This window comes from Octopus sinensis, linkage group LG17, assembly GCF_006345805.1.
Source record: "Octopus sinensis linkage group LG17, ASM634580v1, whole genome shotgun sequence".
Lineage (NCBI taxonomy): Eukaryota > Metazoa > Mollusca > Cephalopoda > Octopoda > Octopodidae > Octopus > Octopus sinensis.
Window position 1 is genome coordinate 40744398 of NC_043013.1, and position 27500 is coordinate 40771897.

Consider the following 27500-nt stretch of genomic DNA (forward strand, 5'->3'; position numbering starts at 1 on the left):
CACTCCTGCACCTATATATATATATATGGTAAAATTGATACTTACAGTTGGACATGGATAAATACTAGCTAGCTGTGTTATATTTAGTTATTTTATAATATAATATAACCATGATGATGTGTAACTAGAGTATTCAATGTACTTCAAGATGTATCTAATTGTGCTGCATATTTTAAAAATAAAATTCAAAACTTTAAAATAGTTTGTACTAATGCTTTGGTGTCATGGAAAATGTGTTGTCATGATTAGTAAAGCAAAATTAACAATACTTTTCTACATATTCACCCAACTTGCAAAATTTAAAACAGTTTTTCTTTTTGTTTTCCATGTAAAGTGCACTAATGATTTTTAGCTTTCCATGGAAAGTGTTCAAGGAATTTTAAACTTTCCATGGAGAGCAAAGTGTATTAGAAAATTTTAATATTTAATGTAAAGTACACTAGTTATTTTTAATTATCTAAATAACAGAATAATAAAGTGCACTGATAATTTTTAACCATCTATACAGAGTGTACAAATAATTTTTAACATTTCACATAAAGTGTGCAAGTAATTTTTAATTTTCCATGCAAAGTGGGCAAATATTTTTAACAGTTCATGTAAAGTGTGCAAGTAATTATTGACTTTCCAATGACGTGCATTGATTATTTTTAACCATCTATACATAGTGTACAAATATTTCTTAACATTTCATGTAAAATGTGCAGATAATTTTAAACTTTCCATGCAAAGTGTGCAGATAATTTCTCACATTTCATGAAAAGTGTGCAAGTAATTATTGACTTTCCATGCTAAGTGCACTGATAATTTTTAACTGTCTATACAGAATGTGCAAATAATTTTTAACATTTCATGTAAAGTATGCAAGTAATTTTTAACTTTTCATGCAAAGTGTGCAAGTAATTATTGGCTTGCCATGCAAAGTGCACTGATAATTTTTAATTTAACTGTTTATGCAAAGAACACTGGTAGTTTTTAACATTTCATGCAAAGTATGCTAGTTGTTTGATTGCTTGTGTGTCACGAAATAAAAATGATTGTGAAACTCAATTAAAATATTTGTATAGACATATTTGTCAACAGGTAAGAAGATGTCAAAGGGCATATAGATGATAGGTACACACAATGAGTGTTCAGAGTGAATCAAGTGCTTAAATTTGTAAAATAGCAAGTGCAGGGATGCTGGATCTACATAAGAGTTGGCAATAGACAAGGGGCTAAGCTGATGTAGGTATAAAAGAACAAAATATGAATGGAGATTTGTGGCGCATTAAATCCATTTATAACATATTTATACACCATATTGAAGAAAATACAAAAATATTGAAGAAAGAACAAAGTGGCACTCCACTGGTTACAATGACAAGGGTTCCAGTTGGTCCGATCAATGGAACGGCCTGCTTGTGAAGTTAATGTGCAAGTGGCTGAGCACTCCACAGATGTGTGTACCTTTAATGTGGTTCTCAGGGAGATTCAGCTTGACACAGAGTGTAACAAGGCCGGCCCTTTGAATTACAGGTGCAACTCATTTTTGAGAGCACTGGAGCAACACGAAATAAAGTGTCATGCTCAATGACACAATACACAGCCAGGAATTGAACTCATGACATTACAACTGTGAGTCGAATACCATAACCATTAAGCCACGCATGTTCACAAGATATGAATATATTCACACATATACTCTTTTACTTGTTTCAGTCATTTGACTGTGGCCATGCTGGAGCACCACCTTTAGTCAAGCAAATCGACCCTAGGACTTATTCTTTGTAAGCCTAGTACCTATTCCATCGGTCTCTTTTGCTGAACCGCTAAGTTACGGGGACATAAACACACCAGCATTGGTTGTCAAGCGATGTTGGGGGACAAACACAGACACACAAACTTATACACACATATACATATATATATATATATACATACATATACGATGGTCTTCTTTCAGTTTCTGTCTACCAAATCCACTCACAAGGCTTTGGTTAGCTTGAGGCTATAGTAGAAGACACTCGCCCAAGGTGCCACGCAGTGGGACTGAACCCGGAACCATGTGGTTTGTAAGCAAGCTACCACACACACCCATTCCTACGCTTATATATATATATATATATGTATATATATATATATATATATATATATATATATATATATATATATATATATATATACTTACATATATATATATACATACTTACATATATATACATACTTACATATATATATACAAAAACCACAGGAAACCAGGGAAGATCTGGAAGGTAAAGGTTCATGTTTTTTCTTGCTGTATTTTTATGTTCTGTTATTCTTTTATTTGTTTCAGTCATTTGACTGTGGCCATGCTGGAGCACCACCTTAAAGGGTTTTAGTCATAGAAATCGACCTCAGGACTTATTCTTTGTAAGCCTAATAATTATTTTATTGATCTCTTTTGTTGAACTGCTAAGTTACAAGGATGTAAACACACCAACACTGGTTGTCAAGCAATGGTGGGGTACAAACACAGACACAAAAACACATACATAAATATATATGTATGTGTGTATATATATATATAAATATATATGTATGTGTGTATATATATATATATATATATATATATATATATATATGATGGGCTTCTCTCAGTTTCCATCTACCAAATCCACTGACACGGCTTTGGTTGGCACAAGGCTATACTAGAAGACACTTGCTCAAGGTGCCATGCAGTGAGACTGAACCCAGAACCATGTGGTTGGGAAGCAAGCTTCTTACCATGCAGTCACACCTGATATCTTTATTCTCTCATCATTATGTCATATAAATATGTTACAAGTTTATTCAATGCCTTCTGACTGCCTGTTCATATATTTTCCTTGTATTTTACCTACATTTCTTTTAACATACAGACACACAGACAGACTGTTTCTTACCAGTTTGAATATTGAGAGAGCATGCTTCTTTGATATGTCATTGTTCAAAGTCAGGAAAGTTTCTTTGATGGGAAGTGGCACAGCAGCCCAGTTTGCATTCTGCAAAGAGAAAATCACATTAATTAACAACCTAAATTAGCGAGGGGTCGCTCTATATCGTCATTCAACATGTTAAAATTAACAATCAATTCTCCCTCAAAATCACATCCTACAGTCTCATTGAACTCATCGAATACTGTTGTCATAGAGGTATTACTGCTAGCATGGAAAGCAGGCACTAAATGATGATGATAATGAATGGCCGAAAAGAAATACCTGTGCCAACCTTGTTTATAAAAATATAAAAAAACATTTAAAAATACCAAATAATAATCAATTAATTACGATGCTAATGTCATGGCTGCTGCATAAATTTTAAACAACTTTTAACACTATTTCTTGAGCCAATAATCATGAAGTCTCACTTATAAAGAAAAATGAAAAACTGATAAATGCATGAATATAACAGATGTGAGCTAATGAGGGACCTTATGCTACAGTGCTCATCCTGCTAGAAATAGCAACCAAATGTTCTCCAATTTACATCTTAAAAAGCAACAGGCAGATTGGCCCATGTCATCCTAGATACACTTAAAAATATGGAAGAGAGGAGGATGCAAAGCTGGTTAGGTTGGGTGATGTTTGGTTTGATGTGAAACTTTTCAAATTTTGCTAGATAACAGTGAAATGTATGGAAATAAAACTACAGATTTCTTGTGCATAAGTTAATTATAATTTTTCAAGTGTATTTTTCAGCTAGTGTAAGAGAAGGTACTGGGATAACACTTGTGGTAATAACTAGATTAATAATAGCTGATATTGTTTAGCCTCAGGCCAGACCTTGAATGAGTAGAATTATGATAAAAAGCATTCCAGTCATGGTCATCCCATATTTTTAAGTGTATCTAGGATGACACGGACCAATCTGCCTGTTGCTTTTTAAGATGTAAATTGGGGAACATTTGGTTGCTATTTCTAGCAGGATGAGCACTGTAGCATAAGGACCCTCATTAGCTCACATCTGTTATATTCATGCGTTTATAAGTTCACCATGACATTGTAGATGTGATAGTGTGACATTGTGTGAGACACTTCACCTGGCCTGGCCAGTGCTGTTCCTTCATTATGTCTGAACTTAGAGGATGACTTCTAACTCCTATAACTAATAACTTATCCAGAACTAGATCATAGTGGTGTATGCTATAGTCTTCAAGGACTCATCATCATCATCATTTAGCGTCCGCTTTCCATGCTGGCATGGGTTGGACGGTGCAACTGGGGTCTGGGAAGCCAGAAGGCTGCACCAGGCCCAGTCTGATCTGGCAATGTTTCTATGGCTGGATGCCCATCTAAGGGTGAAAAAGGGTAAAAATTGCTTTCAGTCATGAATGACCATGAGATTGCAACTAGAAAATCCCCCTTCGAGGCAAAAGTCTGGGCAAGGTTATTTATGGAAGACCTTCAGTTGTCCATGTATACCAGCCTCCCCTCTCCACACCACTGATGTTATCCACGGTAAAGGCAAAGACTGATACAATGTGAAATAAAGTGTCTTGCTCAAGAACACTGTCTGGTCCAGGAATTGAACTCACTACCTCATGCCTATGAGCCCAATGCTCTAACCACTGAGCTGTGCTCCTTCATAAGACCAAGGAGAAATAATAAAGACATAGAGCCTTTGAACTAACAAAGGAGCTTCTTACATGATTGCTTGACCTGTTAGAAATAACAGCAGGATATGATGCCATACAAAATTACACTAAAAAAAAATAAAACCCAGAAAGGACATTTGATATTTTTTTTTCTGTTACTCTTCTTCCGCTCCGTTAACCCTTTAGCATTCAGATTACTCTGTCAAATGTGGTGCTTACTTATTCACATTGTTTACAAATAATTGTGCATTATCTCATTGCTTTGATCACTTTTAGAATGACATTGTTGTGTAAATGTGAGGTTGGCTATGGTCAGTTTGAACATAAAACAGGTAGAATATTTTGGCCAGATATTGTATGCTCTGCAGGGTGGTTGGTGTTAAGAAGGGCATCCAGTGATAAAAACCATGCCAAAATAGACACAGTAGCCTGGGGTAGTCTTCTACCAAACAACCCAACCCATGCCAGCATGGATGGTAGATGATGATGATGATGATTGATCAGGATCAATTCTACATGTACTCCCTTTTCTCAGCTCTACAATATACTTACATTTCTCCTATCCTTTCATAGTGTTCTCCCTTCACCTATCCCTACAATGGCTAATATCCACCTATGTTGCGTGCCCACTTTTTTTTTGGAGGGGGGGATATATATCCAACATCTTCAATGTGATTTGGCTGTTATTTCCAGCAGGTTAAGTAACAACACAAAAGTCCTCTTATTAGCCTGTTCTGCAAATGTTTTTGTTAAAGGTATTGATCTAGTGAACTTCAAGATGACCACAATTTACGCTGTCCTTATTACCAATCTGGGAGGACCTGGAAAGGTCAATGCGCTAAATCAGTCATGAGCAAAATGCAACCCATGGAACTTTCTGAATGGCATACCAGCAAATATATATATATACCTTTGAATGTTTTCAGTAGTGCAACCTACCTGGTGACGAACCATATCTTGCACAACCCACTTCTCAAAAAAGGTTGTGCACGCCTGAGTTAAACAATTAAATCTCAATACCCTCCCCACCCAGCAATGGTTCTCAACCATTGTCAATATGACTCCTGAGTGTCCACATAAAAGTTTTGGGACTTCACATAACAAAATAATAAATTGGGGATCCACAATAATATTTTAAGGGTCCCTGAAAACTTTTGCTTTAGATGCATGTATTAGTATGTATCACAAGATACAGGTTTCTTTCTCCAACATTTTACATAGTTCAACCTACATAAGTTAATATGTGAAAAACAAAATAGGAAATTTGTAAGAAGTTTCTATAAAACTAATTTTAAAACATTGAATGGATATGGGGGTCCACCAGAATAAAATAACAATCAAAAGGATCCATAGATAAAAAGGATGGTTAAGAATCCTTGCTCTACAGTGATCTTCATCAACAGGCATGTTGTCTGGTTGTAAAACTGACCTTGAAATATACTCTGACATATTTATTGAATGGATGAGCATTGATGTCAGTCGGTAGCTGGTACTTCATGTCTATTGGTACCACAGTGCCAGCAACTGTGGTGATATGTTGGTCAGCATGGACAGGGTTGTTATCTGGAAATACAATTTAATCGTGTGTGTATATAAATATATATATATTACAAGACAGCCAAAACAATTTCACTCATTATATGCGGCACATAAAGCATCTAAATCTAGCCCCTCATAACCATTATTTTTTGGAATTTTCAGAAAATTTTTGTGAATTTTTATGCTATACATAAGAATTCATGTGACTATGAAAAATGAATTTTTGGTCAGTTTGTCAAAACATTTTTCAAAAATTTTCTTTGAAGTTTTGGAATTTAAAAAAAAATTACAGTTTAAAATACAGACAGTCCAAATTTTTTACTTAAATCCCAGTATTAGACCATTGAATGTGTTTATGGAGAGAAAGATATTGAAAAACATCAACGTATCAGAGTAACAAGTGAAGAGGGTATCAGGTGGTTGTGAAATGTGCTAAAAATAATAGCTGAATAGCCTTTAAATCACACACTAAAAAATTTCTGAATGTTTTTGCACAACTGTGCAAAATTCCTAAGTGTTGAATACAAATTCATAAAATTTTTCTGAAAATTCCAAAAAATGAAAATGTTATGAGGAGTTAGATGGGATGTTTCAAGCAGAATTCTGCCAACAATTATTGAATACACAAAATCACACATACAATTTTTAATCATGCATGCCCTTACATGTACAATCTTTTTGTGGTTTTAGTCACTGAACTGTGACCTTGCTGCAGTACCACTTTCAATAATTTTTCCCTGATCCTTTTCACATCAGACCTATTCTTCCATTTAACCAAAAGAAAACAATTTTATATTTTTACTTACTTTGGTCTTTGGACAAAACATGCGCCAACTCCCCCGGGATCTCCATGTTGGCAATTACACTTGCTTCGTTACTCATTATGTCCTACAAGACAACAACGTAAGATTATCATTAACAGATTAAAGCCATATTCCAAGAAATTTTTTAAAACAATATTAAGGCATAAGAAAACATTATCTTTGATATCTTTATTTCAAACTTTATTAACAAATGTCTCACTATGTAATAGCCATTTTATTAAACTCGCTACCCGATTGCACCTGTATACACACACACACACATGCTCACACATATATAAGTATAGAAAGAAGTTGTTCTTTCCTAGGGATATATTATCCAAACATACAGCAGTTTTGCACTATTATCGATTTTAGGTACTGGAAATTTTTCATGTGTATATGTACTAGTGTTTATCATTAGTTCTTCTTCAATATTAATACTTTACACCTCTGAAATTCCAGTTGTCACTATGGAGATTTTCAACATTCTCGATATAAGAGAAAAAAGTTTAAAAGTTGAATTTTAAATATATATATATATATATATATATATATACACATATATGAGTCTGCTATAATGAATCCATAAACACATATAAAACATCCAAGGGTATACATTTTTCCTCCTGAAGATATTATGCTCAGTTCATATAAATTTAATATTTACTGAGTATTAATTGAAACAGCTGTAAGGTATGATGATTAATTTGCTGTAAATAATAAACAATTATTAACTTCCCAATCCCCATTTTCTCTTTCTTCTGATATATATATATATATATATATATATATACACACACACACACATATATATATATATATATACACACACACACACACACATATATATATACACACACACATATATATATACACCACACATATATATATACACCACACATATATATATACACACACACATATATATATACACACACACATATATATATATATATATATATATATATATATTATATATATACACACACACATACACATATATATATACACACACACATATATATATATATATATATATATATATATTATATATACATACACACAGCCTTGCTGAAGCACCACCTTAAACTGAACAAATCAACCCCAGGACATATTGTTTGTAAGCCTAGTACTTATTCTATTGGTCTCTTTTACTGAGCTGCTAAGTTATGGGTAGCGAAATGTGATAGTGGAGGAGGTAGGGTTGGTGTGGTGAAAGGAGTTGTAGATTTAACCTTCACCACCATGACCCCCACCATCACATTTCTTCTTCACCTCATCATCACATCTTGTCACCCCACCCACTGGCATATTTTATTCCACCCTACCATTTAGGGTAAACATCAGTGTGCTGAGAGTGTTGTACTCCATCTCTGAATGCAGGAGTTGATGTCTCATTAAGCAGTAAAGCAGTTATGTAGGTGTTTAGGCCTCTTCCACCATGACACCAGAGCTGCCTGGGGCCACCTACCAAAGAAGGCAATGAAACTCCTGTGTGACAGCATGAAGTTTGCCGAGTCAAATTTTGTAACTTTGGGTCAGATGTTTCTACCATCCTCAAAACTCAGTCCCTTCCTCATCACCACTAAAACTGCCAACCACACACACACACTATTCCATTTCTGTTGAGCTAAAAAGTAAAAAAAAAAAAAAATGAATTCCTACTTGATTGTTCTCCTTTTCTTTTGGTTTATCGTCCTCAAAGTCTTTTCTGAAGTTTATTTCTTGCAGCATCTACAATAAAAAGAATCCCAATGGTTAATGTAATATAAACACATAAAATAAGGGTCGTTTCTATAACCAATACCCCACAATGCTCAACAGAGTAAAAGCTAACAATGGCTGATGCATCATGGACAAAAAGCAGAAATAAAATGTCTGATTTTAGCTACACAGGAGACCAATGTCAAACCATAAATAATTACAAAAATAAATATAAAAAAACGAAACAAAAAAGACATGGGTATAGCTGTGTAGTTAAGAAACTCATTTTGTGGCTATGTAGTTTTGGGTTCAGTCCTACGATACATCACATTGGGCAAGTGTCTTCTACTATAGCCTCGAGTCTATCAATGCTTTGTGAGTGAATTTGGTAGATAGAAACTGTGTGGAAGCTCATTGTGTGTGTTTGTGCTTGTCTCCCCCACCACATACCACAGCTTGACAACTGGTGTTGGGTTGTTTATGTCCCTGTAAATTGCAGTTTGGTAAAAATGAGACCACTGAATATGTACCCAACTTACAATTAAGTACTAAGGTCAATTTGTTTGACTAAAGCCATAATGTGGTGCTCCAGGATGGCTGCAGGCTAATGACTGGAACAAGTAAAAAACAACATCCTGTCAGCTGCCCACAGCTGTATTGAAGAGAGAGTACCAGCTGTAATCATCAAACCCAGCACTTGACTGGAGCTTTATCTTATTGACCCCCAAAACACGAAAGGCAAAGATAACCAGAAGAGGATTTGAACTCAGAACATAAGGAACAGAACAAATACCATAAAGCATTTTTCAGCATTTTTCTATCTTCAGAGAAACTAACAAATACAAAAAATAATTTTTTCCTTTTTTGAAGTTTGTGTTGTCAGTTCTTTTCCCCAGAAAATGTCATTTCAGTTTATGAGTTGAAAATATGGCCACAAGGAGGAAATAACAAAAAAAGAAAAAACCCTTCTTGAAAAGTGAGTGAACAAATTGAAAATAGGTAAAGAAAAAAACCACACTGTTGTCTAAGAAGTTTCAGAATTAAATAACTTAAATTAGAGGATTTAGTGATTGCAATGTTGAATCAACATCTTTCCACCAGAAACTTTCAAGAGTATTTAATGAAGCAGAATATTTTTTAAGGAAATGTAAAACATGTTGAGTGCAGGAAGAAAATATTAACCACACTGTCTGTGGATGCTTATAGTCATAACCAACAAGAAATAATGGCATGATGGATTTGGGGCTTTCATACACTAGGAATATATCAGTCTTTGGATACCTAGTATCATCTTAGAAAGTATATAGCTAAAGACATGACAAATTTGTGTGTTTTTATACATTGGAAGTTGTGCCAGTCTCTGGATGTGCAGTGTTATTTAAGAAAGTATATGAGGAGCTTACTTTCAAAGCCGGTATAAGTGCATTTCTGGTCGATTTCATGATAGCCATTAAAATGCAATCTGCAAGCTGCTGGCTTTACGCATGTGAAATTTTTTTCAGTCAAACTGGGATAGGTGCCATATAGACAGTAGAAGAATATTAGTCTTCCAATCAAAATCAGACATATTCAAGTTGTTGCTTTAAACAATTACTCAAAAGTCATTCTGACGCATATATCTAGTTTTGAAAGTAAGTTCTTCATATGTCTACAGGCAAGGATAACTGAGGCATTTGTATCTACAGGATGTTATGTTAAACATTATACCAGTCTAATATTGTGCTTCTGGAGACTTTGTTTTCATATACCAGATATTAAGCACTATGAAATAACAAGAGAAAAGGGATCACACAAACATACATCAGAAAATATTTCAGAATGACAAAGGGATTGTAGTCTTGGATATGTCAATCAACACAGGCAAGGAGATGAAGGCTAACTGGTTGGATATTGTTGTCGAGGACTATCAGAAGAAAAAGTGCATCCTAACTGAAGTATCAGTTTCAGTAGATAATTTGTTTTAAAACAAATTGGAGAAATTATCCAAATATAAAGATCTAAAAAATAGAGAAAAACCAGACTGACAACAACAAAACAAAAACAACCCTTATTACAATAGATGCCTTAAGAATGATTGAGAAAACATTCAGGGAAATACATAACTAAAACTTCAGGACTTGCAAATATGGAACAGTATACAGAAAATATTACTGCTAGGCACTGCATACATAATACATAGTGTACTATCAACAAGAGGGAAAATACAGAATTCAAACAAAATACTGCAGGTATGAATGATGCAATGAGCTGTGCTCAGTATTACAATGAAAGCAAGCAATAGAAAGAAAGTTATTGATTAATATAGGACCCAGGGTCTGAAATTTAGTGAGAGATGGGGTGAATTTAACTGATTAAATGAGACCCAATACTTGGCTGCTATTTTATGTTTTCAGTTTTTCCTGGATAGAAGATAAAGTTAGCTTCATCAGGATTTGAACTCACAACATAAAGAGGCATATCAATCACCCAAAGTATCTGTTCTGACACTCTAATAATTCTGGCAATCCACCACCCTAATAATTGTTTCCACTTTAGGCACAAGGCCAGAGATTTTGAAAGAGGGGTTAGTTGTTTTACTTCTACTTTATATTATTGACCCTAAAAAGGATGAAAGACAAAAGTTTATTTTGACAGGTTTAGAACTCAGAACGTAAAGAACCAGAACAAATATTGGTTTGAAATTTTGGCACAAGGCCAGCAATTTTGGGGGGTAGTGGGTAAGTCAGTTAGATTAACTCGAGCACTCAACTGGTACTTATTTTATCGACCCTGAAAAGATGAAAGGCAATGTCAAACCTCAGCAGAATTTAAATTCAGAATGTAAAGTTAAACAAACTGCTGCTAACGATTCTGCTAGCTCACTGCCTTATATTATAATAATAATAAGAAGAAGAATATAGCCATTTCTGTCTTGTTTATGAATTAAAAAAGAAACAACAAAGCGATAATAGCCTGGCTTTTGATAATAACCAAACTTCTCTGTTAGTTTATGTTGACATTGCTTTTATTGCTGATTTATTATGGGACTGATAAAACAAAATGCTCTAAGAGTTCTTTATCAGGAATCCGGTTCAGACAAGATATTAAAAAAATCCAACTCTTCACATAGTCACCTGTTGGTAGGCTTTCCGTTGCACGTACATACGATATGTTGCTTGAGTTTGAATGAAGCCATTTTTGAGAACTCGAAGCTGGCTTCTGAAAAACAAGAAAAGAAAAAAAAAATTATAATTAATTTTGAGGACCAATTAATAATGTGTTTATAGGGGTTAATTTAAGTATATATATTTCTTTACTACCCACAAGGAGCTAAACACAGAGGGGACAAACAAGGACTGACAAACGGATTAAGTCGATTACATCGACCCCAGTGCGTAAGTGGTACTTAATTTATTGACCCCGAAAGGATGAAAGGCAAAGTCGACCTCGGCGGAATTTGAACTCGGAACGTAACGACAGATGAAATACGGCTACACATTTCGCCCGGCATGCTAACGTTTCTGCCAGCTCACCGCCTATTTAATTTAAGCATATAACCATGCCTTATTTCACACAAGCATTGTTTTTTGTTCTCTTCTCTATGCTTAAGTGATCCAGGCTTGGTCGGCCATCAAAGAAGCCACAAGAATTGACCCCATGTAAATTAGCGTACAGTTTTTGTTCACAATGGAACATTTGCAACCTGTGGAAAAGGGTGCTGTTCAGTTGGAGGATTAAAAAGACTTCATACAGTGGCACCGATTCCTTCTGCCAGCCAGCACAACTGAATAAAATACAATAAAATGGGCAAATCTTTGGCGGGGCTCAAGAGCCATATAAGGGCCTCACATTGCATTATCAATGCCTCTTTCTAGCAATGGGTTTGCTCATATGCAAGAAAGCATATACATACATACATATATATATATATATATACATACATATATATATATATATATACACACACACACTATATCTCAATGTGTATAAGGAACACATTTTGTCAAAGATTAGGTTTAAAAAAATATGGGAGTTTCTTATACATGGATAGTATTACAATCCCTTACAAAACCTTTTTTCCAAATTTTAAGTCCCGCAAATTAGGGAGTTCCTTGTACACATTAAAATATAGTGTGTGTGTGTATATGTATATATATATAAGTATATATATATGTGTGTATATGTGTATATATATATATATATATATAATATATATATATATTATATATATATATATATTTATAATATGTAGTCAATTCAAGAACAAACAGTTAAAAACAGAGGAGAAAAAAGAAAAATACGAATGTACGTAAGAAAAATATTAATTTGATGTTCAGTGAAAAGAGAGAGTTGTTAATGTTTTGAGCATGCCTCTTTGTCAGAAAAAATAAAGTCCAAGAAAAAAAAAGAAAAATAAGGAAAAATTGCCAACCATTCATGTGCTGTTACATCTTTGAAGTGACCAGATGTAGAAAGAGAAAGTGGTTTCTAGAACAGAGTGTGAAGACTATCAGTGTGTGTGTGTGATAGCATGTGTGTGTGTGTGTGTGATAATAACTGTGTGTGTGTGTGTTAGGATCTGTGTGTGTGTGAGTTTAGTGTTGGGTATATGTCACTGTGAGAGGTCAATTGCAAGTCAGCAGCAGTATGAATGGGTGGGTGTGGCCGTGTGTATGTGCTTGTATGTATGCTTAGATGGAATGGTCAATTGCGACTCAGCATATATATATATATATATATATATATATATATCATACACACAAACAGATACATATATCATCATAAAAATATGTGTGTGTATATATTTATATAGGTAGACAGTATGAGTCATTTTAGTTGCCCAACCTGTTAAAAACTACAGTGAAATCACTCCCAACTCTCAGCTTGCTGTCTTTAAAAAAGAAGAATGTATTAGACAATGTAGCCCCTGTTATACAAACAAACTTCCCTTGGGTGACTCTGGAATAAAAATGCATAGTAGAGAATGGGCCTAAGCTTTGTTAAATAGGGTGCAAACCTCAAACCTGTTTCAGTGTAATTAGACCTCCTTAGCAAGGCATAACCTTACAAACTGCTACAAGACCTTAGAATGATCATGGGAAGAATGCTTTTGACCACAGGTCTCTGCTTGATCAAGATAACTAGAGTCTAAACAACAACAAAGACATCAAATACAAAAACGAATGCACTCATGTCTATATAATGGTATTGGGAAAAATTCCCAGCGATGACTTCTGTATGAATAATATATAGTTAAGTACAAGCTAACATTACTTAATGGAATCAAATAAACAGTTTTAATCAATTGAGACCACATTTGTTAGGAAAAGAAAAATCATTAGCAATAATGATAGTTCTTATCACTGAAAACAGGGGAGAGAACTCTGAGATTAAAATTGATTAAAAACCGAAACTAAATGATTTAAGTATTTTAAAATAATGACTGAAAGAAAATTTCCAAGGACACCTTCTGCAAGAAGAACCTGATAGCTGTACTAAAGTATAATATAACAGACATCTTTTTTATTTTGATGACCATAGAGTCTATAACGTGACAACCCCAGACAAACTATATTGTCAGGTGTAAAAGCAGATCTTAATAAACATGAAAAGAAGATAATAAATCAAATGGCTGTTAGTATCATCGCTATCCTAAATGGTTTGGTGATATCCAGTTTATAGCTGGTGTGTCTATGTTATATTTCTTTTGACAGTATTCTGCATGAAAGAAACTTGGTGGGGTGTTAAGATTGCACTAAATGACAGTGGGAGAGAGAGAGCACTATGACAGTGGTGGTGGATATATGTAAGGTGGTGATAGTGGTGGATATGAAAAGCAATATCCTGGTGGTGGGTACTGCGAAGTAGTATGGTGGTGGTGTAGGTGGCAGTGAATATGTATGGATGTAGCTGTATACTTGTGTTTTGGTCATAAAATAAGATCAAGGTGAACAGAGATGGTAGTCACAAAAACTTCAAAACTGTGAGTGCGAGTGAGCATGTATGTATAATGAATACTGTTCCTATGAATAGAAATTAAATAATGTTATGTGTGTGTGTGTGTGTGTGTGTGCGTGTGTGTAATGAAAAGTTCCCAGAAACAGGAGTGGAATGAAGTTAAATATTCATATTTTACACACACATACACACACACTCATGTGTATGTTAGTACATTTATGTACTAATACAATACTAATAAGGGTGTAAAAAAGTATGTAGCATGTATACACCCTATTAATGCGTATATGAACAGGGTGTGCTTGGACCCAACAAATATAAAGCATTACGTCAACAGGGTGGGGTGACTACTAACAAGGCATATGCAATTGAATTATAGCCACCACTTCACAATCACCACACCTATAATACATATACATATGTATATTATGTAAAAGGTAAGATCCAAGAATCAATGTGTATGAAGTTAGTAAGCTTTGTGCAGTTCTCAGAAGATACAAAAAACAACTTTCAGGAACAATAATATTATAGTTTATTGATGTAGAAGGTTGTAAATTTCTTCCATATTGAAGTTTGAGATATATATATATATATATAGTTAATCCAAACAAGAAAACAAAAAAACACAACGCAAGGACGTGGAACAAATAAAGTATTATTGGACGCTCAGGAAAGAAGTGAAGAAGGAGGGTTTAACGTTTCGAGCGGAGCTCTTCGTCGGAAACATAGGAGAAGGAAAGATCCCGAGAAGGGAAGACAGAGGAAAAAAAATCGCCAGTGGTACTCACGAGGTTACATATTGAAAGACGAAAGTAGTAAAGTAGAGGAATAATGTTTTTTAAAGACAGGAGAGTTTATCAAAGACAGTATGGTAAAGAAAATATATATATATATATTACATACAAATGTATATATAGCATAGGCAAAGGTGTGGTAAAAAGTTTGCTTCCCAACCACATGGTTCCGGGTTTACTCCCACTGCATGGTGCCTTGACCAAGTATCTTCTACTATGACTCTGGACCAAACAAAGCCTTGACAACCAGTGTTTATGTGTTTACATCCCTGTAACTTGACAGTTCGGCAAAAGAGATTGATAGAATAAGTACCAAGTTTAAAACACAAAATAGTACTGGGGTCAATTCATTCAACTAAAAATTCTTCAAGGTGGTGCCCCAGCATGGCCGTTGTCTAAAGCAAGGGTTGGGGAACTTTTGTAACCAATTACCCCTAGATATACTTATTTATCCCGGAATTACCTCCTTGTTTTGAAAGGAAGAAAATCATAGATTCTTTGAATTTAGAAGGTTTATTGCATCTATTTATATGGATAATATAATTATAAATATAAAAAGTATAAAACAAATGCGATCAAATAATTTAATATGCTCATATTGAAACAAAAGGATTTTTCTAGAAACTTTAGGTTTTGGAGAAATGATGTTTCATTTTTGCTACAATTACATCAAAATTGGGGCATTTTGATGTCAGAGCAACTTAGATACAGTCATCAGGTCTAATTGATTACTCTGTTTTTTTATGTTCATTAGAGTGAAGAATCCTTGTTATATATAATTTTATATAATTTTATATAATTTTACTTATGTCTAATGAGTCTTCATTACCCACAAGAATTTCATTTTTACCCACTTTGGGTAATTTACCCTTGTTCATTAACCCCCTGTTGTGTTCTTTCTGTTCAACTCTTGTATTATATATATATATTGTTCAAATTTACAGAAAACAAAGGATGAAGATAGGTATAGGAACAACAAGCAGGCATATTTGTTAAATGCTCAGGAAGAATGGAAAAGTCTTTTACAACTTTGACAGATATATATATATTTATATATATATATATATATATATACAATTATGTAAATGTATATAAAATATATATTACAAATATATATATATATATTACATATATATATTATATAAATATAAAATACACATGACTATATATAATGATATGTATTTATATATGTGTGTGTGTGTGTGTGTGTGTGTATACATGCATATATATATATATTTATATATATACACATACATGTTGTGTGGGTCTGTGTGTGTGTATGTGTGAGTATGCATGTGTGTATGTGAGTGTGTGCGTGTACGTGTGTGTGTATCTATGTGTATATTTCTAGATGTATCTTTGTACTTTACTATTCCTACCTGTACTCCCTCCCAGTGCGCAGACACACTAAGGTCATAAATTAGGTTCCTCCACATCATTAACATTCTCATTCTTTCACTCCAGACAATTGTCTAGTTTTATCTATTTAACAGAGCTTTTCACTTTCAGTTGTTACAGACTAATGTTGCTGTGCGGTTGAATACATCCTGCTTCATATCAGACGAATTTTGTTAACAATGGCTCTGCCTGTACTCAACGGTACACCACCAGCATACAACTAGATAAACTGTTTTGCTATATGCAGCACTGCCCATTGTATTTACTTCTCCCTATCACCCTTTTCTTTTTCTTCTTCCTCCTTTCCTTCTCCTTCTTCTGATTTTTCTCTTTTACCTTCTTCTATTTTCTTTTACCTTCTTCTATTTGCTTTCCTCCCCCTCCTATCATTATATGTATCTACCCTTTTATTCTTCACCTACACATAATATCTTTCCCCACAAACCTGTCCCTGCCGCATATACACTTTTAATTTTTTTCACTTTTTATTTCCTCCCAGTACTTTCCTAACAACAGGTTCTGATAGACGCACAGTGTAATAGCACACCTTTGATGCAAGTCTGAGGAAGTGCCTCTCCAATACCTAAAACTGCAAATATTATGCAAATTTTCTTTTAGAATTTTAACGTAAATTGGTGCTGCAAAAAGGGACGGTATGGAAACGTTTGTAAGTTATAATTAAAGCTGTGTGAATAAACTTTCTCTGTCTTTTTCTTTTCATTGCATTACTATATGTGTGTGTGTGTATGTATATATATATATACACACACACACACACACACATTATGTATTTTATATATATTTATATAATATGCATATACATTATATATATATATATATACACACACACACATTATGTATATATACACACACACATATATATATATATCATTCACAATGATAGATCGCTAGCCACTACACATTCTTTATTTTCTCTCCTTGTTTCTTTCTGTGTTCCTTTCTGTGGAAGAGCATAGGCTCGAAACATTAAAGACTTTTTCACTTCCTGAGCATTATACTAATGCATCTGTTTGTTGTCTACACCACCTGTCTTCATCTTTTGCTTTATTCTATCAGTCTCTCTTGCCGAACTGCTAAGTTACAGGGATCGTAAACATACCAGCATCAGTTGTCAAGTGATGTTGTGGGACAAACAAAGACACACACACACACACACACACACACACATATATATATATATATAAGCATATATATGATGGGCTTCTTTCACTTTCCATCTACCAGATTCACTAACTTGAATTGAAAATTCTGGTATCATGCATCGCTTCTAAGCATAGCATGAAACATAATAATAATAATAATAATAATCCATTCTACTATAAGCGCAAGGCTTGAAATTTTGGGGGAGAGGTATGTTGATTACATAGACCCCAGTACCCAACTGGTACTTAATTTATCGACCCCGAGAGGATGGAAGGCAATATTGACCTTGGTGGAATTTGAACTAAGAATGTAGCGGCAGATAAAATACCGCTAAGCATTTCACCCAGCATGCTAACGGTTCTGCCAGCTTGCTGCCTTAATAGTAATAATAAGAAGAAAAAGAAGAATGGTTTCAAATTTTGGCACAAGGCCAGCAAGTTCTGGGTAGAGGTAAATTGATTACATCGACCCCAGTGCTCAACTGTTACTTATTTTATTGACCCTAAAAGGACGAAAAGCAAAGTTGATCTCAGTGGTTCCCAAAGCAGGTGGTATTGGCCTCCTGGGGGCGATGAAAAGTTCCACGGGGGTGATAATTTGGTAGCAATTCATGCAAAAAGTGGAGCGATAATGGGGTAGTGATTTATGTAAAAACAACAAAATAATGGGTTTGATAGGTTAAGTTTTAGTTGTGAAATACAGTTGCTTTGAATTTGCCTCAGAAAGATGTCTAGGTTTGTAATGGTTAGTTGGGGCGGGGGCGCTAGGAATAATAATAATAATAATAATAATAATAATAATAATGATATTAATGATAATAATAATCCTTTCTACTAAAGGCACAAGGCCTGAAATTTTGAGTGAGGGGACTAGTCGAGTACATCAACCCCAGTGTTTCACTGGTACTTAATTTATTGGTCCCAAAAGGATGAAAGGCAAAGTTGACTTCAGCAGAATGTTGTGGCACACAAAATACCACTAAATATATCGCCTGATGTTCTAATGATTCTGTCAGCTCACTGCCTAATAATAATAATAATAATAAAACAATATTTCTTATACAAGGTACAAGGCCTGATATTCAAAGAATTAAGTGCAGAACAAAAAAAAAAAAATCCAGAATAAATACTGTGAAGAAATTTTTCTGAACATTGAAGATTTTGCCAATTCATAACATTTAACAGTTTCTAATTTAGGCATAAGGCCAGAAATTCTGTGGGTAGGGCATGGTTAGTTGGATTACATTAATATATGTCATAAGAATAACAAATATCATATCATATATCAAATTGAATTGAAGCTGATTATTGAACGATCCATAATATCACTGAAACTTCTTATAGAATGGTTTCATTTCCTTCTTGAGTCCTCAACTTGTCATGGGGTTATAACAGGTATGAGATGACATGATGCTGCCATTTTGTCACTGCCTATTTGTCATCACTGTTTCGATGCTGACTTATTTGACAGCAGACGTTTTAATGCTTCTCTTGTGTTAAAGCTTCTCTTGTTTTCTCCTTCCTTCTTTTCTTCTTTCTCTTGCTGTTTATGCATGTGAGCTTTATGTACATGAGAAGGACAGAGTACCTTTTGGCACAGGAGGCAAACATACACACACAATGAAGCAGAGAAATATACACTTACAAATAGAAAGAATGAGAGAAAGACAGAGAGAGTGCAAGAGAGGGACATTACAAATTATTTATTAAACACAGATGACATAAACAGTCATTAAAACATGTTTAATGTTCATGCAGCTGTGCCAAACTGCCAATGTCCAAACAGCTGTGCCCAGTTGTCTCATTTCACAGTCATAACATACTGTATAGCATGCAGCATTTCAGCCCAGGCAGAGTCCAGCCACATCCAAGGTAGAATGATATATGATATCACACATCACTCTGTAAACAAATTCAATATAACATAGTGTATATGTATGAATGCCTTCTCCTTTGTGTCCTGATGATGTTTTATATGCTTAAAACAATGTTACTGCTTAGGCAGTATATCAACTGTTATTGTATACACATGCCATAAAACACACTGACTGTTCAGCATTTTTTTCATGTGAAGAACTAAGGGAATAAGTTACTTTACTTGAAACTGAGTAAGAGTTGGTGATTGGAAAGGCATCCAGCTTCCTTAACAAAATCTCACTTCAAACCATGCCATTTGTAGAAAAGCCAAATGTGAAAATGATGATGATGACGGTGATGATCTATTTACATATCTATCATATGTCAACATTTATGTTTAATATATTACAGTTAAAAAATGCTGATGTCATGAATTCCATATCTTAATGTATTTATTAAACAGCGCATTCCTTTCTGCTGTGTCTATCATTGCACTATTGGCATTCCGTAATATTTGGAATGACTGACAGTAACTGGGCTCCAACAGAGTTTTATATGGATGTTTGAAACCACTTGCAATGATTATGTGATGCAGCCACAGGAGAAATTTAGTCTTTATAAGGCCCACCTCAGACAAAGTTGGTAAGAAGGTGACATCCTCTACAAAGATGGTTCATTTCAATTATGATGATCCGACTTCTAAATGATTTCAAGATCTTCTAGAAATAACAGCTGGATACCCATCAAATCTTATATTATGAAGGTACAGGTATGGCTGTGTGGTTAAGAAGCTCGCTTTGCTAATGCCATGGTTTCAATCTCACTGCATGATACCTGGGGCAAGTGTCTTGTATTACAGCTCTGGACCAATCAACGGATAGTGAATGAATTTGGTTGATGGAAATTGTGTGGAATCCCATGGCATATGTGTGCGTGTGTGTATGTGCATGTCTTTATGTTTGTTCATTCCCCTACTGCCTGACAACTAGTATTGGTTTGTTTACATCCCCATAACTTAGTAGTTTTATAAGTGAAACCGACAGAATAAGTAATTGACTAAGGTCGATTTGTTTGATTGAACTTTTCAAGGTGGTACCCCAGCATAGTCATAGTCCAGTAAAAGATAACAGAAAAGACAAAAGGCAGACAGTATAAAGAATGTATTACATATATCAATCATACATAAAGCAAACAGGATTATATACCCGGATATGTAATTGTGTTTATTTTATACCAAGGTGTGTATATGAATATCTTTCTGAGTGAGTATGTAAGCAAACTATTTGAACAATATCATGCTTTGCACAGATAGATAAGACATTCCATGCTGTGCATACCACATGTCAAAAGACTGTGACAAGACACTGTGAGGTCCATTCAGTCAGTGACTGCATGATAAGATGACAGTGTATATATGTGCATGCACACACACACACACACACACACACACACACACTAGAGCACTACATGTCTGTAGTCTATATAACTTAGCAACATGCATAGGTCAACCCCCATCAGTCCATATATTCAAAAGTGAAAAATGCGATATCCCCCACCCCGGGCCCCATCTACTTAGAATAAAAAAGATCCCTCGATGACATATTCAGTCCTCAATAACCTCAACACAGTTACCCTCTGTTTGAAATAGATACCAACATATGACAACTAAGCCACCTTTATAGACAAATAAATAAATATATTCTCTAAATTTGCTTACTGTAATAAATAAGACAACACCTTTATTTGGAGAGAACGAATTTAATCTATTATCTGGTTTAACACCCTCACTAGGCCTGTGAATTTCACAAGTGAATCCACTCCATTGAAAACCTTTGTGCCTTGTCTCAAGTCTGCAGATAACTTCCTTCCTTAAACTAGTCATGAAGATCCTGAAAAGAGTGACAAGAGCCCCCCTTTCCTCAAATTAAGCAATAAAAAAACATAAGATGCCAGAACCTCCTTCCCTTTTTGAGACACATTTAAACATTTTTAAACTGTCCCATAAAGCAAAAAAATCTCTGATAATGTGATACAATGCTCTTATCAGTAGCGGGGATACTTGATACTCACGTTTTGAGATTATTTCTCCTGCTGCTAAACTAAAACAGCCCTGTGTTAGGTGATCATACATTACTTTTTAATTATGGTTTATTTAGAAGGGAAAAGGTAATGAACACATGACCTTTACGTGTGGTCTCCCAGTTTGTTGAGATAGGAGAGGAAGAAGAAAACACAGCCTGTTTGCTTCAGTTGGAAGCAGCACTTTAAGATATCACGTATCACTTATCATGGTCTGATTCTGAAAACTTGCTCCTGAGTGGATTCCACTGAAGGCATTCAAGGTCCAGGTGGTGAATTAATTTTAGCACCTGAGAACAGCCTATATAGTGAGCCTTAACACGGTGTTAGCAAAGCCAGTTTTTCTCACAAGACTTAGGCTGAGCCAAAGCTATGGTAGAAGATACCATGGTAGAAGATACCAAGGTGTCACTCAGTGGATTTGAACATGACACCACCTGATTACAAAGTAAATTTCTTAACCATGTGGCCGTACTTGCATATATTCATGTCTGTACAATAGTTACTCGTTCAACATTAGCAATGCACCATTTTTACTAGGTGTTATATATATGTGTGTGTGTGTGTATGTATATAGATAAATAGATAGATACATAGATAAATACATAGACAATTGGAGGTGCAGGTGTGGCTGTGTGGTAAGAAGCTTGCTTCTCAACCACATGCTTCTGGGGTGAGTTTCACTGCATGGCACCTTGGGTAAGTGTCTTCTATGATAGCATCAGGCCAACTAAAGCCTTGTGAGTGGATTTGGTAGACAGAAACTGAAAGAAGCCTGTCATGAATATATATGTGTGTGTGTGTGTGTGTGTACATGTGTGCTGTTGTGTCTGGGTTTGTTCCCCAGCCACTGCTTGACAACTGGTGTTGGTGTGTTTATATCTCCATAACTTAGAGGTTGGACTATAAAACCTTTCAAGATGAATACACATACGTATGTATATAAATCCTGTACAGTCTTATGTAATCTTGTATATTCTTATCCAAAATGGAGATGAGTACCAATATTTTCACTTGATATGCTTCGACAACTGTGAAGATCTCTTCATATGAAACTATTGGTTGCCCTGTTAACCCACAAATAAAGTGTGTGTATGTATATATATAGAGAGAACAAAGTGCACGTATGCCGCTATATATGTATATATAAAATAAAATACAAAATGGGACAAGAACGCAAAACATCCAGACAACTAGGTGATACAAAAGGGGACAACAAAACATCCAGATAGACGATACAAAAAAAACACGGACAGGTCATTTGAAGCCTTTTATCTTCAGTCAAGAACCGGATCATCCTCGCAATTTTGAGATTGCTCCACTCTGGCCAGGTGGATGTTGGCCTGGTCGCCTAACCAGAGAGGTAGTATGATTCAAAAGCTAAATAAACAATGCAATATGTATGTATATATTCCTCTCTCTCTCATTCTCTCTTATTCTCTCTTCCTCTCTCTCATCACATACCCACCTTCCCCTCCCCCATAAGCTCACCCACCCCTACACATTCCTACTCCACCTTCCCTATCCTTCCCATCCCACACACCCTCTCCCACATACCCCACCTCTACCCCCACCCCTGCCTACCCACAAACCCCAACCCTCAGCCGAACCGTACCCCACTCTCACCTCCCCCACCTCCCAACAACATCACACCATGCAACATTACACATCACATCACAATACCTCACCCACACACCGATCCCCACATTTTCACATCTACACATACAGACATGCACACGTCCAGACCACCAGCCTTCTTTCACACACACATACATACTCTCTTATACACACACGCACCTTTGTGTTGGGGGTCATCTTTACTTTGTTATCTTCCTTACTTTCCCTCTCGTATGTGACCCTTCTGTCCAAGTCAGTCGCCATGATAGATCGTTAGCCACTACACACATTTTTTTCTCTCCTTGTTTTTTCTGTGTCCCTTTCTGTAGAAGAGCGTAGGCTCAAAACATAAAAAAAAACCTTTTCTATTCCTGAGCGTTATACTAATACATCTGTTTGTTTTGTACACCACCTGTCTTCGTCTTTTGTGGTTTTTACATAAACTCTCCCTATATATATATAGATTCAGATGAATATGGTACTTAAGTTGAGGCACCAGAATTTAGTATGGTATTATCCATACAATTTAAAATAAGGTGATTATAATCAAAATAAGCAACAAGGATATCCAGAGGTAATGCATTACTTCTGGATATCCTTGTTGCTTATTTTGATTATATATATATATATTTATACACACACACACACACAGAGTAATACCGCACTTTATGAGGACTTGCTTTATGAGACCAAGCATTTAGTTGGGGAGAGGGCAAGCCAATTATATTGATCCCAGTGTTCAACTGGTACTCATTTTATTGACCCCAAAAGGACAAAAGGCAAAGTTGGCATTTGTAGAATTTGAATTCTGAATGAAAATATGAATGAAATGGTACTAAGTATTTTGTCTTGTGTGCAAACGATTCTTCCATCTCACCACCTTAGTTGACTAGTAATAATAATAATAAAAAAGTGAAATAAAATCAGTGCATGTTAATTATTGGCACAATGACCCTCCTAAGAGACAACAAAATCGTTTCAATGCATGACTTTTGTATCAAGATTCTTGTAAACCAAATACAAAATTAAGAATGATTGTATATTTGTACATATGATAATATAAAGACAGTTTAGGCATGGGATGTAAGTCAAATTAATTTATCTGTTTATATTTTATTATACAGCTCTTACACACATCATGAAGGTAGTTGTATTGAAATTTGGTGCTAGTCTGGTTTTGCACATATAACAACAGTTTCACTATAGAAACACTTTACTCAGTGAAGTGACAAATCCAGCAAATTACACTTTCACTTCAACTTGTAAACTACGTGAAATAGTCATATATAACTTTCACTTTTAACACATTTTAAGTTTGCCTTCAATATCCTGTTTTATTTAATTTTCCAGGAATTTTCCATTTGTTGTGCTTCTCTCACTAAATAAATTTTGGAGTTTATTTGAGGATTTTCAAGAGGTTTTATATTTGGAATTTAAAATCACCTGATCACATGATCAACCAGACTATCAGATATTGTTATTCATTGCTGTTTACAGTTACTTTGCATCATTTTAACTTTCAAATGATTTCACCCCACTGGCTAGGTGGGCAGGCCAACATTCCCATTGATCAGAAGGCTAGTCTGATGCAGGGTTAACCATTTACAGCTGAGTGGACTGGAGCAACAAAAAGTGAAGTATTTTGCTCAAGAACAAAACATATTTCCAAGTCCAGGTATTGAACCCACAGTTTAGTAACCATGAGTGCAACATTCTGACCAGTATTCATCTTATTAGAAAATGTGTTTTCGTGGTAAGTAGCTTGCTTACCAACCACATGGTTCCGGATTCAGTCCAACTGCGTGGCAGCTTGGGCAAGTGTCTTCTACTATAGCCTCAGGTCGACCAAAGCCTTGTGAATGGATTTCGTAGACTGAAACTGAAAGAAGCCTGCCGTATATATGTATGTATGTATATATATATATATATATGTATGTATGTATACATTTGTGTGTCTGTGTTTGTCTCCCCAACATCGCTTGACAGCTGATGCTGGTGTGTTACGTCCCGTAACTTTGATGGACAGGTGTCAATTCAGCTGTTTCTAACGAATCTTTTAATTAGTCATGGGTTCATATTATTAAAAAAAAACTGTTTTCTTCAGACAAATACATGAATTTTACAATCAAGGATATTTAAAATTATTTAAAATCCACAGCATATACATATTTAGTGATTCTACAACTGGCTCTTGCTGCAGATTCAAAGAGAAGTTCATCTTTGAACTTCTCTGCTTTAAGACCTCAAATGTAAGATCTGAAGATGGAGACTCATCTCATCCTAAGTAAAATGTATCTCTCTCTCTCTCTCTATATATATATATATATATATATATATATAAAATATTATTAGAGACAAAACCACTATTTTGCAAAACAAACAAGGAAAGACTTAATCAATACATAAAATTTTAATAAATAGTCAAAAAAACCGCCACTACAATCGTTTCTTGTCTTGATCGACAATCTTCAGGTGGACTTCCAATATGTCAGTTTCAAATTATATATATATATTGTTTGAACTGTTGGTGATGTCCTGTAGCCATATATGCATGTATATATATATATATATTATAATATATATAAAAAAATACAAAAAAGGGATAAGTACGCAAAACATCCAGACAGTTAGGTAGGTGATACAAAAAAGGGGACAACAAAACATCCAGACAGGCGATACAAATAAAACAAGGACAGGTCATTTGGAGTTTTTTTTTCTTCAGTTGAGTTCCAGAATATCTTTGCAATTTCGGTTGGTTATACTCGATTGCTCCAATCTGGCCAGCCCCAAGGAAAAACTATGCTAAGAGCACTAGATTCCTTGGAAGAAAGCAGCAAATGTATACGAAAACAAGGACGGCAAAAAAAAAAAATCGGAGAAATGGTACACAAATACAAATAACAGGACATTAACAATAGGTGTCTTTCAACCAAGGATGAATTAAATTAAGCTTGTGTATGTGGAAGTAAAGCCTTACGGCAGGGACATATGATTGGACAGGGAGGAATACAGATGTTGCATGGATGGTAATTGAACCAAGAAAGTAAGGTCAGGCTTCGCGGAACACCAGTTAAGTGGGGAGAGAAAAGAAAGAGGTAGAGGCAGTGGGATAGAAGAATTAAGGAGGGGTGAGAAAAAATGAAAGGGACAGAGGGAAATGAAAGAGGAGGGAATGTGAGCATGAAGAGAAGGCTAGGAAATGTGAGAGAGTGGGAACGAAAGAAAGAAGAGTGGAATGAACAAAGTAAGTATGAAGGGGCTGATAGAAAGAAGGAAAGGATGAAAGAATAGAAGGAATAATAAAAGCAAATATGAGGACAAGCAAATTAGATTCATCAATATACAAAGTATATTAAATACACGAAATACAAAATATGTATATTTGTATACATATAAAAGGGTCCAACATACACAGAGTACAAATTATAAAATTATAGGGGTGGAAGAAAGTATTACAAATCTAGCAGCTGTTTCTGGGAGTTCAATGATCCATAGTAATGTTTGGTTTATATATATTCATTATATAGATAAATGATAAATACATATATCTATAGTTGTATACACACACACACACACACACACACACACACACACACACACATATGTATATTTATTTATAGTTGTATATATGCAGACATATTATACATCTAAGTATGTATTTAAACACACATATATATTTCTAAGTATGTATTTATATATACATATATATATAGTTGACATACTCACACACACACACACACACGTGTATGTATGTGTGTATGTATATGTATATATATGCATACATGTGTACATATATCTAATGTTACAAATACCTGTGACATGTTTACTTAGGGTGTGTGTACAGGTAAGTCTACCATCATTTGCAACACTGGACTCATTGATAAGGATGATAAAATATCAATGCTAATAGTGACGTACAAGTGGTGGAAGGAATGGGAGAAGGTGGGGTGTAAAGTCATGAAAATTGTGTTCCATTTCATTTTTGACTTTCATTTTCTGTTTTACAATTGCT

At 34.9% G+C, this 27500-nt stretch overlaps 1 protein-coding gene across 6 annotated transcripts in view; it reads right to left on the bottom strand.

The window, feature by feature from the left end:
* LOC115220897 (unconventional myosin-XV) overlaps nucleotides 1–27500 on the bottom strand; it is a 455449-nt gene that overhangs the window by 101083 nt on the left and 326866 nt on the right. For all 6 annotated transcript variants that reach the window (XM_036510507.1, XM_036510509.1, XM_036510508.1 and 3 more), the window contains exons 20-24: nucleotides 11757–11841; nucleotides 8605–8673; nucleotides 6943–7024; nucleotides 6027–6160; nucleotides 2907–3005 (exon numbers count right to left, since the gene is read on the bottom strand). In XM_036510507.1, the coding sequence (XP_036366400.1) occupies nucleotides 2907–3005; nucleotides 6027–6160; nucleotides 6943–7024; nucleotides 8605–8673; nucleotides 11757–11841 (469 nt within the window). The remainder of the gene's footprint in view (nucleotides 1–2906; nucleotides 3006–6026; nucleotides 6161–6942; nucleotides 7025–8604; nucleotides 8674–11756; nucleotides 11842–27500) is intronic.